The 16,137-nt window shown below is 44.9% G+C and overlaps 1 protein-coding gene and 2 pseudogenes across 3 annotated transcripts; 2 read left to right on the plus strand and 1 right to left on the minus strand.

The window, feature by feature from the left end:
- Positions 1–2,412: 2,412 nt before the first annotated feature.
- On the plus strand, positions 2,413–7,753 carry LOC9646150 (annotated as a pseudogene). Its single transcript, XR_002991240.1, has 15 exons — positions 2,413–4,525; positions 4,581–4,755; positions 4,814–4,862; positions 4,919–5,055; positions 5,117–5,170; positions 5,222–5,303; positions 5,355–5,439; positions 5,497–5,938; positions 5,987–6,053; positions 6,511–6,568; positions 6,616–7,135; positions 7,204–7,326; positions 7,386–7,434; positions 7,494–7,557; positions 7,621–7,753. The product of XR_002991240.1 is annotated as an ETHYLENE INSENSITIVE 3-like 1 protein (transcript).
- Positions 7,754–7,933: 180 nt separating this feature from the next.
- LOC9646151 lies at positions 7,934–10,574 on the minus strand (annotated as a pseudogene).
- A 68-nt stretch (positions 10,575–10,642) lies between these two features.
- LOC9646473 lies at positions 10,643–15,785 on the plus strand. 2 transcript variants are annotated; one of them, XM_024666594.1, is made up of 6 exons: positions 10,643–14,957; positions 15,008–15,133; positions 15,200–15,295; positions 15,353–15,434; positions 15,488–15,610; positions 15,677–15,785. In XM_024666594.1, exons 1-2 carry the CDS (start codon positions 10,661–10,663, stop codon positions 15,031–15,033), a joined length of 4,323 nt encoding a protein of 1,440 aa, XP_024522362.1. In that variant the 5' UTR covers positions 10,643–10,660; the 3' UTR covers positions 15,034–15,133; positions 15,200–15,295; positions 15,353–15,434; positions 15,488–15,610; positions 15,677–15,785. The 2 variants fall into 2 exon arrangements, with proteins under 2 accessions (XP_024522362.1, XP_024522363.1); XM_024666595.1 differs by having other exon boundaries at positions 15,011–15,133.
- The last annotated feature ends 352 nt before the right edge of the window (positions 15,786–16,137 follow it).

Below are 16,137 nucleotides of genomic sequence, written 5' to 3' on the forward strand. Positions count from 1 at the left end.
TTTCCTTCTATATTTGAACCCTATTGATCATCTTTCAAGTTATTCTCTTTAATTGTTTATAGTAATATTAATGCATTTATGGATAAACTTGTGGTTTTGTAACTATAGACAAAATTCTAGAACATGAGACAAAACTTTACATCTCTAATCAAGTAAAAAAGTGTGGAGTTGAATGAAGCTACAGTGAGTATCAACAATGGAAAAATTGTAGTAGCTAAAGTAAAATTGCCAAACTCTAGTGAGTAAGAATTTTTCTCTTGTCTTTTTCATATGGCAGGGTGACACTATACAATTCAGATGAAGCATCCTTGGAAAGCCTAGGTAAACATAGTGAATTTCCACTTGCATTGCAAGAATGCTTTGATTATAAGCACATCTTGCTGTTTTTCTTCAGAACTAGTACTTGTGATCTTGCAAATTGCAATTAAAGTACTTCGATTTAGTCGGGTATAGTTGCCGCAAAACATCCTCCTCTGCTGCCGCAGTGCAAGTGGCCAAGCAGCACAAACATTCATTCCCAACAAACACTGATTAGTTTACTCGTTTTGAAACATTACCAGATAGATAGTGTGGTGCTGGATTCAGGGGAGGTGCTCGTAACAATCACGAAAGTTCCAGTTTGACTCCAAACATCTCCCGTGTGATCTTCCACTTGCAAGCGATATCTTGTTCTTCATGTATCAATCAAATGGAAGGGAAGTTGCTACCTCCAAAACTCGTTTGTTTCTTCTACAACAGTGTCGATACGATACGCGGAGTAAAAAAGGAAGCAATCCAAAAAGAGGATGTCCGTAAGATCACTACAGCTTAACCTCACTCTCGCAACTTGGCTCGGTGGTCTCTTCATGGAGGAATCCATGGCAGAAAGAGAAGGATCGTCAAGTCCGAGCTTTTGCAAACGAGGGAGCGATCGAGCGAAACGACGGCTGCCGCACACTGTGGATTGATCGATAAGTCTCTAGCTGGAGACACGGAGAATCCACCGAGCATCTCGACAGGAACTTTCATGATCATCATCACGCGCTTCAAGCATGGCCTAGCTTAACATCAACGACTTTGGGCTTGGCAAAGTTCTTTATGTCTCTCTCTCTCTCTCTCTCCTTGCTCGTGGATTTTTTAACGAATTTCTTCGTCTTCCGTGTGCTGCCGGGCTTGAGGAAATCTGTCCGAGAAACTGGGCATGTATCTTGTTTCCAGTTTGGGTTGCTTCGGACGACTTTCGTGCCGGTCGCCGGAGGAAAAAGAATTGTCATGGAAAAAACAATGGAACCTGTAAGCGCTCTGGACAACACGTTAGCTTGTCACATCCTTGGCAAAAAGCTTAGACTTTGCTGGATGATCCGCGGCCTTGATCTCAGGCTAATGCCGTGCTGATCGCATCAGCGAGAGGAATTTAAAGACTTTTCCAGTCGACAAGAAGTGGTGGAGTGATCGGGCAGTGATCCATCGACTTCGAGCGAAACATGACATGGATCGAATCGTCCGAGTCCAAGTAGAAAAAGAAAAAGGACGAGATGGAGATGGAGGGATCAAAGAAGTGGAGCGCGGCAAAGTCAATCAAAGCCGGTGCCATTTCTCTCTCCTCTCAGATTTTTGCGCTCTCTCTCTCCTTCAAACTTTCTGTGTGTTTCTTTGGCTGGCAACAAAAACAAAGGCCACACATGGGGAGCTAAAGAGGGAACATGGACTCCCAGCGAACAATAAAAATAAGCATTTTAGGGGGGGGGCCCAAAACCTCTTGTCACTGGTGGACCATGGGCCGATTCCGGAATATTCTCCGGCAGCGAATATTCTATTATTCGCTAGGGTTAAGGCACCGGCATCTAAGCTATAGAGTCAAACCAATAATGGCACGATGTAAAAAAGAAGAACTACTAGCATTGTCATCCCCTTAGTTTTTGATTTCTAGGTTTTGCTACAGTGGCGTTCTCTCTTTTATTCTCTTTAACAAAGCCCAATGAATGGAGTTTCAAACGTCGTACCCCGCGTACTCTACGCGGGGTTGGTTGTCACATAGAGGTGATCATGAGGAAGCACTACCAAGGATTGGAGGCGTATAATAAACTAGAGAGAGGCGTATGGTAGCGGTGGAGGCGTAGAGCGTACGGTGGCAGGTTCGAGTCCGGCGACGAGACCGCCGGTCCGTGGCTCGAGTCCGGCGCGGCGCGGCATCCGCTGGTCCGGGTTCGAGCCCGGCGTCCCCCAGTGGTCCATTTTATGACCCAAACTGGATTCCGACAAACTTAAATTCGGGGAGCTGCTAAATCTGGCAACAAACCGGTTATAGCTAAATTTGAGGCAGATAGCAAGCCCGAAGGGCTGAAAAGGGCGTCCACGGTGGCTGGATTGTATATCCAGATGTAGCTGTGCCACGTGTCAAAAAGCCAGTGGACTTCCATGTCAGAAACCCGACCTGGGGGAATTGTACGGCATTTGGATGGATAGCTATTAGCTAGTAGTTGGCTATGGCGAGGGGCGCTGCGCCTTTGCTCTTCTCTCTCTCGCCGAGCAAAGCGGGGATCTTGATGCGCTAGGGCATCGATTCTCGTTGATCGTGTTGGCAGCGCCTCGCAGCGGTGGCGGCATTGGGATTATGACGCTTGCCCGGGCAATGTGTCGAATTTGAAGGCGCTGCGCCACTGTGTCACGGGCGCGATCGAGCGCGCGTCGACGGGGCATCGATGGAGCTAGGTAATCACACAAGGGGCTCGCGTTGAATCGAGCTTTTTCCTTCTTTCTCTCTGCTTCCCGTGATCTTCCTCGCTTTTCCCATTCGATCCTCGGCTTTCCATGGCGAATTGGAGGTAATCGCTCCGAAATATTCCCTCCTCTCGGAAGCGCTTGCTCGAAATATTTCCACTCCGATCGATCCGCAAGATGGAGCTCCACGGCGGCGACCCGGACCTCTGCTATGGCCTGGACGTGGATCTTGTGGGAGACAACGATGAGGCCTGGGCGAGGCGGTCGTCCAGGATCACGAGGATTTCAGCGACGACGACATGGACGTGGACGAGCTGGAGAAGAGGATTTGGAACGATCGGCTGCGGCTCAAGCGGATCAAGGACAAGCAAAAGGCCAGGGTCAACAACGCATTCTCCTCGAATCACTCGAATCACAGCCATGGGCAGCAGCAGCAGCAGCAGCATCACGGCGGCCCAGCAGCGCAGCACCAGAATCTGGGCAATCTCCAGGAGCAAGCCCGGCGGAAGATGTTGCGAGCCCAGGACGGGATCCTCAAGTACACGCTCAAGATGATGGAGGTCTGCAAAGCCCAAGGATTCGTCTATGGCATCATCCCCGAGAAGGGCAAGCCAGTGAGCGGCGCCAGCAACAACAACCGCGTGATGGAAGGAGAAGGTCCGCTTCGATCGGAACGGCCCCGCCGCCATGGCCAAGTACGAGGGCATCTGCTCCAGATCCGGCGGCGGCGCTGGCCAGCTCTCCGCCGCCGCCCCGACGCCACACACTTTCCAGGAGCTCCAGGACACCACGCAATGCAGCACTGCGATCCACCCCAGCGGAGGTACCCGCTGGAGAAAGGGGTGGCGCCGCCGTGGTGGCCGAGCGGCGACGAGGAGTGGTGGCCCGAGCTTGGGCTTCCAAAGGGGCAGGGGCCGCCGCCGTATAAGAAGCCCCATGATCTCAAGAAGGTGTGGAAGGTTGGAGTTGTCACTGCGGTGATCCGACACATGTCCCCGGATATCGGGAAGATCAGGAAGCTCGTGAGGCAGTCCAAGTGCTTGCAAGACAAGATGACTGCCAAGGAGAGCGGGACGTGGATCTCGGTGCTCAACCAGGAGGGCAGTGCTCGGGGAATTTGATCGGGCAGCAGCAGCAGCAGCAGAGCCACCACCACCACCACCATAGCCAGGTGATTGTGATGAGGATAACCCTTGAGACATTAGTATGAGGCTGCCTTGGATTGCTCTTCCAGGAAGAGGTCGGAGAGCAAGCACAGCGACCTCACAAAGTCAGCTTCAAGCTGAAGAAGGCGGAGGCTGTTGAAGAGATTGATCGAGTGTGAGGCAAGTTTTTAGAGGATCGTTCGAAGCTTTTGTGATCTAATCCTTGAGCAGCTGACAAGGGACAGCTCATGAGGGAAGGCAGAGCTCCTCAGAAAGTTCTTGTGTGTGGTGATTCCGGCAACGATTCTGAGCTCTTTGCCGTCAAAGACGTTTCTGGAGTGATCTTAAGTTCTTGAAGTCGATTGATCACTCACTCACTCACTGACGATCTCAGGTCGGGAATGCGTTTGAAGATCTTACGCAGTGGTACCTTGATAATGCCAAAGACAATCCCAAGATCTTTCGTGGCACTGAAAGATGCGCTTCGGGAATCTCACAAGCTATCCGAGAGTTCAAGTTTGATCCTTGTGTTTCGCCCAGGGATGCCGACTTACTGAGCCAGCTCACTGCTGGGGACACCGAAGGGTTGATCGGACGTGGAGTGGTGCTACTGTGTGAGATGGTTACGAGGCGAGGTTGAAAGCTCCCACGAGGTGTTTGAACACTTGAAAAGGCCAATGGTAAGTTCCTCGTGTTTAGTAGTTTTTGATGGTTGAGCAACGAAATGGCTGGCAGGCCCCTGACTCAACGCTGGGACTAGAAGACGATCTTCGTAGAAGCGTTGAGATTCTACGTCCCCTCCACGGTATTTACAGGGGAAAGAACTTCTGTATGTGGGTTGATCGAATTCGTGCGACGAAGGTTGGGGACGTTACTTGGGTTGTCAAGTTTGATAAGTGGCAGCGAACGGGTACGTTAAGTTCTTCTTTCTGAGTCATATGCATTATTTTATTGCTGGTGCATTCCAGACGAAGAGCTGAATTATCGCTTGACAACCGCCGTGTGTTTCAATATGAGGTGGCGTTCTTATCGCTTTGTCTTGGTGGAGTTATTCAGCTTTGCTTCTCTTACAGGATGGCATGCCTTATGCGAGTGCATTACGAATCCACGAAACGTGGCTTGATGGTTATGCGGGAAGACCTTTGCTCCTAATGTAGGAGGCACAGCCAACGATAGGCGAAAAAATAAGCAGGGACGAGTCATCGTCCAGGTAAGCGTGTTAAAGTTCTCAGCTCTGGAATCTAATTTAGTGGATGCTGCTGTGTGTGCAGTGGCATACAAATTCCAGGTTTACTGAGATTGATATATGGTGAAGGAAAACGAGGGTATGTTTACACATTTATACTCATCCATTCATGGTGGTTGCTGTAGAACAGGGTGACATCAGGATCAAAAGCGAGAATCAAGCACACTCAGGTCGGAACGACAGGGATCAAACTCATCAGTAGCAACGGAGAGGTTTGTATTCTGGATTTAAATCGCGTGTCTCAGCAAGCTTTCGATGAACAGCAAATGGAAGGAGAAAAAACCCGGCGGGTTGGGGTCCACGTCGTCAATAAAACGATGCGGATCAATGTTAAAAACCCACAGACTGGTACGTGAAATGCTTTACAGCCAGAAGTTTTGGCTTTCTTACCGAAGAATTGTGCAGAATCTGGCAAGGAAAAGGAAAAGTATAATCGGGCCACTAAGAAGGTGGAGCATTGCGAATGGAAGATAAGCTAAAATGCATTTATTTTCGTTCTCTTTCTTTCTGCGTGGTATGGCGGACTTCTCTCAGCATATCCCGAGCTGCATATCCAGTGATTCAAAGCAAAGTTCTCACCCTTATACCCCCCTTTGATGATAGTCGGGCAATTATCACACCACTATTCTTCCATGTCTTGTGTGTCTCTAGTCGGCCAACCAGAGTATAAAATGCGACCACCACCTTCATTGCAAACTCCCCCCGCTCCCTCTTCCTCTCGCAGAAGGAGAGAAGGCTCCAAGTTTTTGAGTGAGCAAAGGGCTCTCACCTCGAGAACTCGACAAGCTCTCTCGATTCCAAGCTTGGCTCCTTCGGTTATTCTTCTCCTCTTCGTCCCCTTTCAAGAGTAAGTTTTTTCTTTGCTTTCGTAGTTCTGAGCTTGCGATTCTTTCAGTTTGGTTGCGCCAGCAATCGGGACTCTGACGAAACAAAACGCTCCATAAGCGTGATTTCCAGAAAGAGTACGTGCCTCGCTTCCTTCCATGCTTTAGATGCTCAAATGATTCTTTCATTCCCTTTCGCTCGCATAAATTACTCGTGTTGACAAGAAAAGAGTTGAAGTGTGTGAGAGTGTGTGTAACTGTGTAACTTACGGCAGCTTCTTTTCATGTAGATTCCCCTGCATTCCCTGTCCTTTTGCTTCCATTTTTAGTTCCATAGGCCAATGGATCGCTTGCTTCTTCTCTCCTCTTGCACTCTGCTGCGTCAGTTTCACTCGGGAAAACGTGTTCTTATGTAATTGTTCGCTGGCCTCGGTGAGAAACGAAGGCTTTCCCCCTTTTTTCCAGAGATGATCTTAAGGCGCTGTTTTCTTGTGAGAATTGGTGGTGCTCCTCCCCAGCACAATGCATTTGATGATTCCACGCCACCATTTGTCTCGTCATATGCTCACTGCCACTGTTCTTCCTCTGCTTCCAGAGCACAGGCGCCAGAAAAGTTTGAAGAGGCATTCTGAACTTGACACCATTTCCTCCAGGTATTTCATCTCTTGCTTGATCGTTTTCTTGACGATGTTCGCCTCAGGTAATCCAAGCTTTCAGACATGGTGAAGTTCCAGAAGCAGCTGGAGGGCCAGCTCGTCCCAGAGTGGCGGGTGAAGTACTGCGACTACAAGCAGCTCAAGAAAGTTGTCAAGAGAATCAAAACCCAGATCCTACATACCAAGAACCAGCAGCACAAGGTGTTCGATCCAAATGTCTTCTCGGTTGACAAGAGCAAGCTTGAAAACTTGCTGCAAAATCCCAGCGCCATCCTGAGCAGCTGCTGCGAACAATCCATATCCTCGGAAACGTCCATGGTCTGTGATGATGGTCTAAAACACTTCAATATGATCAGGTTGTGCACAAGACGAGAATTGGAGATGGCGAGGATTTTTACGAGACAGAGCTGTTTGGAACTCGATCGGATCACGAAAAGAGCTTCTTTTTCGGCCTTGACGATCAGCTCAACAAAGTGGACAAGTTTTTTAGATGCAAGGAAGACGAGTACGATGCTCAAGCACGGCAACTTCACATCCAAATGGAAGAGCTCATCCCTATGCAAGGTTCGTTCTAGCAGCCTCTAATTCTGTGGCACTTAACTTGGAATCGTTTGATCTCTGCCATGTTGTAGATGACGAATCTCAGAGCTTGAAGGGGAGCCCGGCAACAAAGGAAAGGTTCAGCGAGCAGCCAAGATGCTCCAGACGGCCTTTGTCGAATTTTATCGTGGGCTTCGACTCCTAAGAAACTTCAGGTGAATGACCTCTATACGATTGATCCATGTTCTCAAAGTGTTGAAAACTTACTTGGCAGCTCCTTGAACATGATGGCATTCGTCAGGATCCGCAAGAAATATGACAAGGTACTTATGGAAAATGGAAAATTACTGCAGACTTCTAAAAAGGTTTTTTAAATTTTCAGGTGACTGGAGTCTGGCAGTTATCTCAAGATGGTCGAAAACTCGCATTTTGCAACGTCGGACAAGGTGTGAAGAAATTTTCCTTTGAGGGTCTTGCTGATGGAATTTCATTGCTCCAATGCACTCCAGGTAGTAAAGTTTATGGACCGCGTAGAGAGAGTGTTCACTCTGCACTTTACGAAAGGCAACTGAAAGCAAGCCATGGATATCTCAGGCCCATACACTCTGCGAGCAATCATGGAAATATAAACTTTATCAGGCCCATACACTCTGCGAGCAATCAAACTTTATCCTGGGTAAGAGCAGGATATCCATTTCATGCATTCGGATCGTGGTTATTAATTAACCTTCTATCACCATTGATGATGCGACGCAGAGATTGTATACTAGTGGTTTCATGGCAATGGCATTGCCTCTAGAAAAGGAAAGCAGTCACCATACCTTTGGGAATAACTGTAATCTATTCATTTAATTTTCAGCTAGAACTTTCAGAGATCACGGACCTTATCGTTTCTTCTTGCTGCGCTCTTTGGAAGGTTTGGTAGCCTCCTCTTCGGCGTTGTGGTCGGCTTCAAGTCTCACGAGCTGCAAATCAAACAATGCTGTTGTGAGGATTCCTTCTTGAGACACCACTTTACCTTGTCAAGGATGGGTTTAAGTTGTCTGTAGCGTGTCTTTGCCAAGTCAAATCCATCCTTCCTGAGCTCCTGATAGATGCAAAGAGCATGAAGAACGAGCGAAAGAAAACCTGCGTTGTCACCTTTCCAGTGTGTTGGGTGTGATCGTAAGGTGCCATTTGCCAATACATGATCGTCCAAGAGAAAAAATCTCTCAGCGTTTCTCCAGGCTGAAAGACAAATCAATAACAAAACAGGAAGATGAACTACTATCAGCACTCACTAAAAGTGTTTGTTGGGAATCAGCCAGGCCCAGCTCGGATCGATCTTTAATTTCCGTGCTTTCTGTGTCAGCTTTTTGCCTTCGCCCCTAAGAATAGCAGCTGCCTCTTCACAGTGACTCCACTGCATCCTAGAATACAAAAGGAAACCGACAAGTTTTCTTACATCCTTCTTTTTTACTACCTCGTCATCGTCCTCTTCGTCTTTTCCTTTATTAATCGATCCAGCATCACTGTTGTCACCATCAGTTTCGCCTTTCTCCTTACTAGCTTCAATCCACGCGCTTTGTGTTTCCTGCTTGAGACATTAGTATGAGGCTGGGTGATGGCTCGATCATACTAACCTCAATAATGCACTTCCACACATCGAAGGTCCAGCGAGGAAAGGTCGTCGTATCACTTTTTTTTTGCCGACTTCTTTCATACCTCCATACAGAAACAAAGTATCCTTTCCAACGACCATTCCAGCATTCATTCTTCCACCAGGCAACAACCTTCAAGCAGAACGCTCAACGTTGAGACGCATTTTCCACATTTGGATCAGCCACTTTCTTCTGCTTTGGATGCACACTTAACCACTACACAATCTCAGATTGCCATACCTTAATCTTTAGGCTCTTTGGCTTGAGAAGCTCCAAAGGATACCTGCGAGCGATGGTGTTTAGATAATTTTAAAAAAATCGACGAGATACAAACCATCTGGAAAGCATATACATCTCGATCATAAAAACGCTGTGCAGGGAATCACCTGCAAAAGACATTAGTTTTTCCAACGCATGCATTGAAACCGTACTCGTCAGCATCAACTACACCACCAAACAAGATGTGGACAATAATCCTGCTCTTGGCCAGGAGCCAAACCGGATTTTTTCACCTTCACAAAACACATTGAAAAACTAAAACTCCAAACGAGAATGTAAAACAAGCAAACCTTGTCCCACTCCCAATCCGTGGATCTAACGTCCACATATCTGCGAGCACTACACCTTTGTCGGATTGATCTTTGTCAGGGGCAGGCTCTTTGAAATAGCCACCGTACAAGAAAATCTAGAAAAGAAAAAATGTTCACAACACGCAAAACTATACTTTTAGTAGACAAATACCTCATCTAAATAAACAGCAAGCTGAGAACCAGCTCCAGCTGAAGGCCAGGCAGCTCCAAGCTTGGGTTTTATCTCTTGCCACTGCAAAAGGAAATCAGTTTAGTTGTTAAAAAACAAGGAAGAACGATGAGCGACAGAAACAAACCTTATAATCGTCTAAATCCAGCACTTAAAGATTATTGAAGTACCTGTGTCAAAAATTCAATACTAAACATCTACACTGCTGAAACAGCCGACCTTTCTTCCCTCAGCGTGTCATAAAATCCACCAAATAGAATAAGTTTATGTTTCTGTGGCAAGAAAGAAAAAAATAAAGATTATGTTTAGAAGTGCAATACATACCAATCTATGTCCGGAACGAGCACCTGGACAGCCTTTTAGTTTGAAGCTGCTCCAGCCACACATATTTGTGTTTAAATCCAGTCTCCATAAATCCTGCAAGAACTCTCTTGTAAGTCAGCTAGAAACACAGCTTATAGTGATGAAACCGAATTCACCACCTACACTGCCAAAATCAAGAGAAGTCCTGGATACCAAAACTGAAGAGCCAGTTTTCCACGCAACCCCCTGGTGAGCGCTTCTCGGGGGAGGAGAGTTTGGACTGGTGACAGGCTTCCACTCGTTCTTCTCGATGTTGTATCGGTAGACATCACCATAAACGTAAAGTCTAGCATAGCAAACACGAAGATCAAATCACCGTAGCGAAACTAACCACAAACCTTGTCACCGTTGTTAGTATTCACCTCCATAGACGATCAGCTCAGTGTCCTTGACTGGATTTACAGTCACCTGAAACGCAAGAAAAGAAGTCTAGAGAATGTGAGCTTCCAGAGTGGAGATTTCAATCGAATTCTTACGCACAGAGCAATTGCATTGTGGTGAAGGAGCTGCTACATTCTCATCGACATGAATTTCTGCTTCCTCCTCGTGGAGTTTCGCCTGACAAAAAGGAAAACAATTGAGAGGCCAGAGATTGCTTACCAAGATCGCATCGATATCATCCTCGTCTAACACCTTGTCGTGGCGACGAACTCGCTCGGTCTTCTCTTTTCCCTTTCCCCTTCTTCCCCATTTTATCTGTTCTAAACCCTAAACTAACTCGTGCTTACTTTCTTATCCACAGCTGGGAGAAGTTTACTCATGATCACTCGATCTAGGGCAAACTTCCATGGAGGAGGAGCGACGAGTGTGGATCGGCTGTGACTCTGTCAAGGAGATCAAGGAGGCTCTCGCAGCGGAGCGGGACAACAAGCGGCACTTCGATGCGATTATGTTTACTTGTGGGGAGATCTTGGAGAGGCTTCACTCATCCAAAGGTGAGTTTGTTGATGAGGTGAGTGCTACCGTCGAGAGGTTTGGAGGCACAGAGGAGGATCTGATTGGTGTGCTCAACTGCTGCATTTCAAGACCACGCTGGTTAGACAGGGCTCTGGATGTGGGAGATGGCAGTTCGTCTGCTGCTGCTGCTGCTCACATTGACATTCTCAAGGCCGCTTTGGTACCACAGCTCGACATCAGATTCATCCACTTCGCTGCCAGGGTCGCTTGTAGGTTGGGCATTCCCAGTGATCGAATGCAAAGGGTGGCAGAGGGCATTGCTCCTCCTCAGCAGGGACAGGATATTCTCCAGATTGAGATGCAGAGGTTTGCAAAGCTACTGACGATGACAGAGGAATTCAAGGTCTTGAAAGGGCTAGATTTCTATTGGCGAAGCGAAGACATCCTCACACCACCTCAGGAGCTTGAGTTGGCCTTTGCTCAGCTCGACTGCTTGACAGAGCTCGTGTTGGACAAGGTTGGGAACCCAGAGACTCTCCTTAGCCAACTCCTTAGGAAAGCAGGAAACAACTTGAAACGTCTCGAATTGCTGGGGAACAGGATGACAGTGGAAGGATTTGGGAAATTGAGTAGGGATCTGGCAAGTCAGGAGTGCAAGGTGGAAGAGTTAGTCATCTTCGACGATGAGGGCATTGCCAAGGAAGGGTGGGAACAGGCATTTCAGAATGGCATTTGCAATAAGCTAGTAAAACTGACGGCATCGTTTCCAGAGGGGGCAGGTGAAGCACTCTTCAAGGCACTCACGAGTCCAAGCTGTTCGCTGCAAAGACTATACCTATCTTGGGAAACTGATCCTGGAGTGTTGCCATGGGTATGCAAGGCTCTTCAGGAGGGCACCAGCCTGTCAGTTTTAGGTTGCCGAAGTGAGGACCTGAGCAATGCAACGGGCCTGGGTGAGGCCCTGAGCAGCGCTAAGTGTGGCTTGGAGGAACTCTGCGTTCCACTTTATCCAGGTGATGGTGGTGGATGGTTGGGCAAAGCGCTACAAAATCCCAATTGCAAGCTGATCAAGCTCAACCTTGATTGTCCCAACGAGGGAGGAGGAATGGTCTGGGACAGCAGTCTGTGGTCAGCTCTCTCAAGTCCACATTGTAAGCTGCGCCATTTGGAAATATGGGGTAGCGCGGGAGGAGAAGATGAGTTAACGTTGGAGTTTGCCGAGGGCATAGAGAAGAGCCAACTGGAGCATTTGGGTATATCGGAGTGCAAAATCACGAATGGGGAGCCCTTTTGGAAAGCTATCACCAGCTGCAAGTCTCTGAAAGCTTTGACTTTGTCATGTCACTGGGAGCTGCCATGGAGGTGCCTTTTGGGAAGCAGCATTGAAGACTTACATATTCAATTTAAGTCAGAAATTGAAAACCTGGAAGATCTTTGCCGGTTGCTGGGGGATGCAAAATGCAAGGTGCGCAGATTCAGGGCTCCTTTTCTTACAAGTGATGCACAGAAGAGACAAATTCTGGCTGCCCTGGAGGAAAACTACCAAAGCCTCGTGGAAGAGCTTGATCTAGGCAATGATTCCGAAGCTTCTGAAGCTTTCAAGCAGAGGTGTTCTGGTCTTTTAGAGCGGAATGCAATCTTCCAGCAGAGTGCATTCAAAGACTTTGACAACCCGTCAACAGCAAAGCTCTTCTTGTGTGGTGCTAGCAGGGTTGGAAAGACCACAATAAAAAAAAACCTCTGCCGCAGAGTGTCTTGGTTTCCATCATGTCTCCAAAGGCATGCTTCAACAGCAGGCATTGAGCTGCAACCACTTGTCTATGCGACCACCAAACAAAAGCTGCTCATTTGCGACCTGGCTGGACAGGAAGAGTTCCATGCTTTCCACCAGTACTTTCTCAGAGGAAGTGAGAACGATCTCTTCTTGATCGTATGCAAGGTGGAGGATGACAATTGTGACGTTTTCAAGCAGAATTTGGTTTACTGGCTGAGGTTCATCGCTTCACGTCAATCAGCCTCACCCAAAAGGAAGCCCAGGGTCTTGATTGCCTCGAACTTTTTCACTCCAGAACCCGACTTTGACCCAAAGGAGGTGGTTTCTGCAATAATCTCCGACAAAGGCTATGAGCAAGTACTTGAGTTTGGGACAGATCTTTGTTTTGAGGTGGTGGCCACTCAAGTGAAAGATTTAAGGGGGATAAAAACCATGTTGGGGAGTTGCTTGGAAGAACTGCTGTCAGCCCAGCAAAAAATACCACGGGAATGTCTCAAAGCAAAGAGGAAATTGGTACAAGATCCAACTCACAAGAAGGTCATACCCCTAGAAAAAGTTGGCAAAATCCTCTTGCCTCACAGGAGTTCCAAGAATGTTCTCAAATTCGTCTTGCAATTTCTACATGATTCTGGTGATGCAATTTACTTTGGCTTGGGACATGAAGAGGACGACATTGTGTCTCAATTTGTCATCTTAGATGTCCAATGGTTTATGAGGGATGTGGTGCAACTCTTCATACATACTGAGACAAGCAAATTCAAAAGTCAAATGGAAACACACAGAGTTAAACATCAGTTGAAGCAACAATGTGGGAACCAAGACAAAATAGTGGAGTACATTCTTGGAGTGCTCCATGAGATGGGAGTGATATTGCCTTGGGATGATAAATGGGATGGGAATTGGCATAACTTGCCCAAAGAGTTGATAATGCCAACATTATTGCAAGAAGAATATTCACCTCCAGAATGTTTATTGTCACCCTCAGTGCCAATTGACACTCAAAAAAACCACAACTACTGGGGCAGGAGGTTTGAATGCAAAGACAAGGACTTGAAATTGTTTCCTGCAAGTATTTTCACAAAGATCCAAGTTAAACTTCACAAATTAAGCAAGCAAGGTATCAAGCTTGGGAATGGATGGGTGGCTTTGAAAGAAAACCTTATCAACACAATTGTGAGAGTTGGGGGAGACACAGACAATTGGAAAGATAGGCAATGGGTTGATGTCATCATTTACTACCCAAAAGAGGTAGAGAATACACCAAGGCCGGATTTAGAAAAGGAAGCTCAAGGATGGATGGAAAAAATTAGAAATTGCATTATTGGGGTATGTATGGAGGATTGCCCATCTTTGGAAATTGAAGAAAATGTGATGAGACGTGGTTATGTGTGGAGAAGGATACTAAATAATGTGGGCAAACCAAAATCATGGGATGCAGTTATTTATCCACTAAAGAAAGTCAAATGTGAAGCAAGAGAAAGCGGTCTAGACTACTCTCACACTTGGAATGATTCACATGAAGCAGAGAGTTGGGATGTGATTAACAATTTGAAGGTCTCAGATGAGAATGCTTTGGCCAAGTTATTGATGCCTAATGAGCAAAAGTATGAAGTGGTGAATAAGTTTGTTGAGCTTCATAAACTCTTAAAGGACTATGAGGAGGTTGGAGAAGTCACAATTCCCAAAGCATCATCAAATGTTGTTGAGTTTCCAAACATTGAAGACCCAAAACTCGATGCAATTTTTAGATATTTTGATAAGAAGTTTGATAAAATGGAGAACCGGTTTGACAAGTTGGATACAAAACTTGATAACATTGAAGTAAGCCTTAACGAGCTCAAGAATGGACTCAAGTCTATCATGGATAAAGTGAATGCAATCCATACAACGTGTTTTCAAGTATTATTGAAATTGGAGACAGATTGCCCAAAATATCCATATATTCTTGATGAGAATAATAGGTGGAAAAATTACAGCAAAATATTGGGAACACATGTTAAACTTCACTACTTGTGTGAATGGCCTCAAGGAACTTTTAAAGGTCATCAAGTGAAGAGTTCTGTAGGTGTTGAATTGGATCTCCCACCAAACTGGCTCAAGAAATTTGCTCCAGTACTTAAACATACATTGATCCTATTATTTATTGGGGCTAAAGTTGGAGGACATTTTGCTGGTGTTGGAGAAATAATGAATGCAATGGTGGATGAGATCAAGGGAAGCCTCATAAGCTTTTTGGATTCATGTCTTCTCAAAAACAAGTTAACTACAAATCCCAAAGCAGAAGATGTGCAAGAGATATTTAAGCTAGTGACAATTACAATTGGGAAAGAAGAAAAACAGGAGACAATCATGGAAAAACATTTTGCTCTTCATCCCACAATCTTAGAGGGAAGAAAAATATGGGTCTGCAAAGGTATTTAATATTTAAGTTTTTAGTTTTTTCTAACAAACATCATTTTAAAGCAGATCATCAATCTAAATTTTTATGAGGTGGTTTGGTAAAACGAAGGTAAATAAACATGCTTTATATAGTTATTACTATATGTCTTTGGTATGATTGGGGTATTTTTTATAGCAGAAGTTAAGGAGGTAAGTTTGCATTATAACTCCAAATTATTCTTTCCTGTTTATTCTAATGTTTCAAGTTCATTTCAGTGTTGAATTTTTAATGCTTTAAATGAAGGAAAAACTACCAAATAATTTATTTTTTATCTTATAATTTAGATGATAAAACAATATATATTTACAAAGGTATTTTATATTGAAATGTATCCATGCTTTTAGTTTTATCTAACAGAAGCTATGTAGGGTATTTAAAGTAAATCATTAATCATATGTTTTGTTTTTCATCCCATAATCCTGGATGAAAGAAAAATATGGGTCTACAAAGGTATTTAACATTTAAGTTTTTGGTTTTATCTAACAAAAACCATTCTAAATCAGATCATCAATCTATATTTTTACGAGATGATTTGGCAAGATGAAAGTAAATAAATATGCTTTATAAAGTTATTGCTATATGTCTTTGGAATGATTGGGCTATATTTTGTAATAGAAGTCAATGAGGTAAATTTGCATTATTGCTTTAAAATATTATTTCATGTTTATTCTAATGTTCCAAGTTTATTTCAGTGTTGAATGTTTAATAATTCAAGTGAAGGAAAAGCTAGTCAAATGATGTCATATTAATCATATTTTGATAAGAAGACTAAAATTGTGAAAGAAATTGATCAAAAGACAATCATGGCCAAATATTTTAATATCCATCCTATAACCTTGGATTATAAAACAGTATAGATTTACAAAGGTATTTTACATTCAAATATAACTATGATTTTAGTTTTATTTAACGAAGACTATGTAGGGCATTTTTACTATGATTATGCTACATTTCTTGATATAAGTCGATGAGGTATCTTTGCATATTGCTATAAAATAATTTTTATATTTATTCTGATGTTTCAGTATTGAATGCTTTAAAGAAAAGCTACTCAGATGATCTCATGTTAGTGGCATTTTTTCATTTTGGCATCTTTGGTAAAACAATTCTAGGAATAAAGTTAATTATTATTAATAAACCTTTTGAGGTAATG

This window comes from Selaginella moellendorffii, unplaced genomic scaffold (assembly GCF_000143415.4).
Source record: "Selaginella moellendorffii unplaced genomic scaffold, v1.0 SELMOscaffold_144, whole genome shotgun sequence".
Lineage (NCBI taxonomy): Eukaryota > Viridiplantae > Streptophyta > Lycopodiopsida > Selaginellales > Selaginellaceae > Selaginella > Selaginella moellendorffii.

Excerpts from the sequence above, each read along its gene's own strand:
- LOC9646473 (XM_024666594.1), top strand. The coding sequence starts at position 10,661 with ATGGAGGAGGAGCGACGAGTGTGGATCGGCTGTGACTCTGTCAAGGAG. Across the intron at positions 14,958-15,007 it reads AAAAATATGGGTCTGCAAAG|CAGATCATCAATCTAAATTT; the intron begins GTATTTAATATT and ends ATCATTTTAAAG.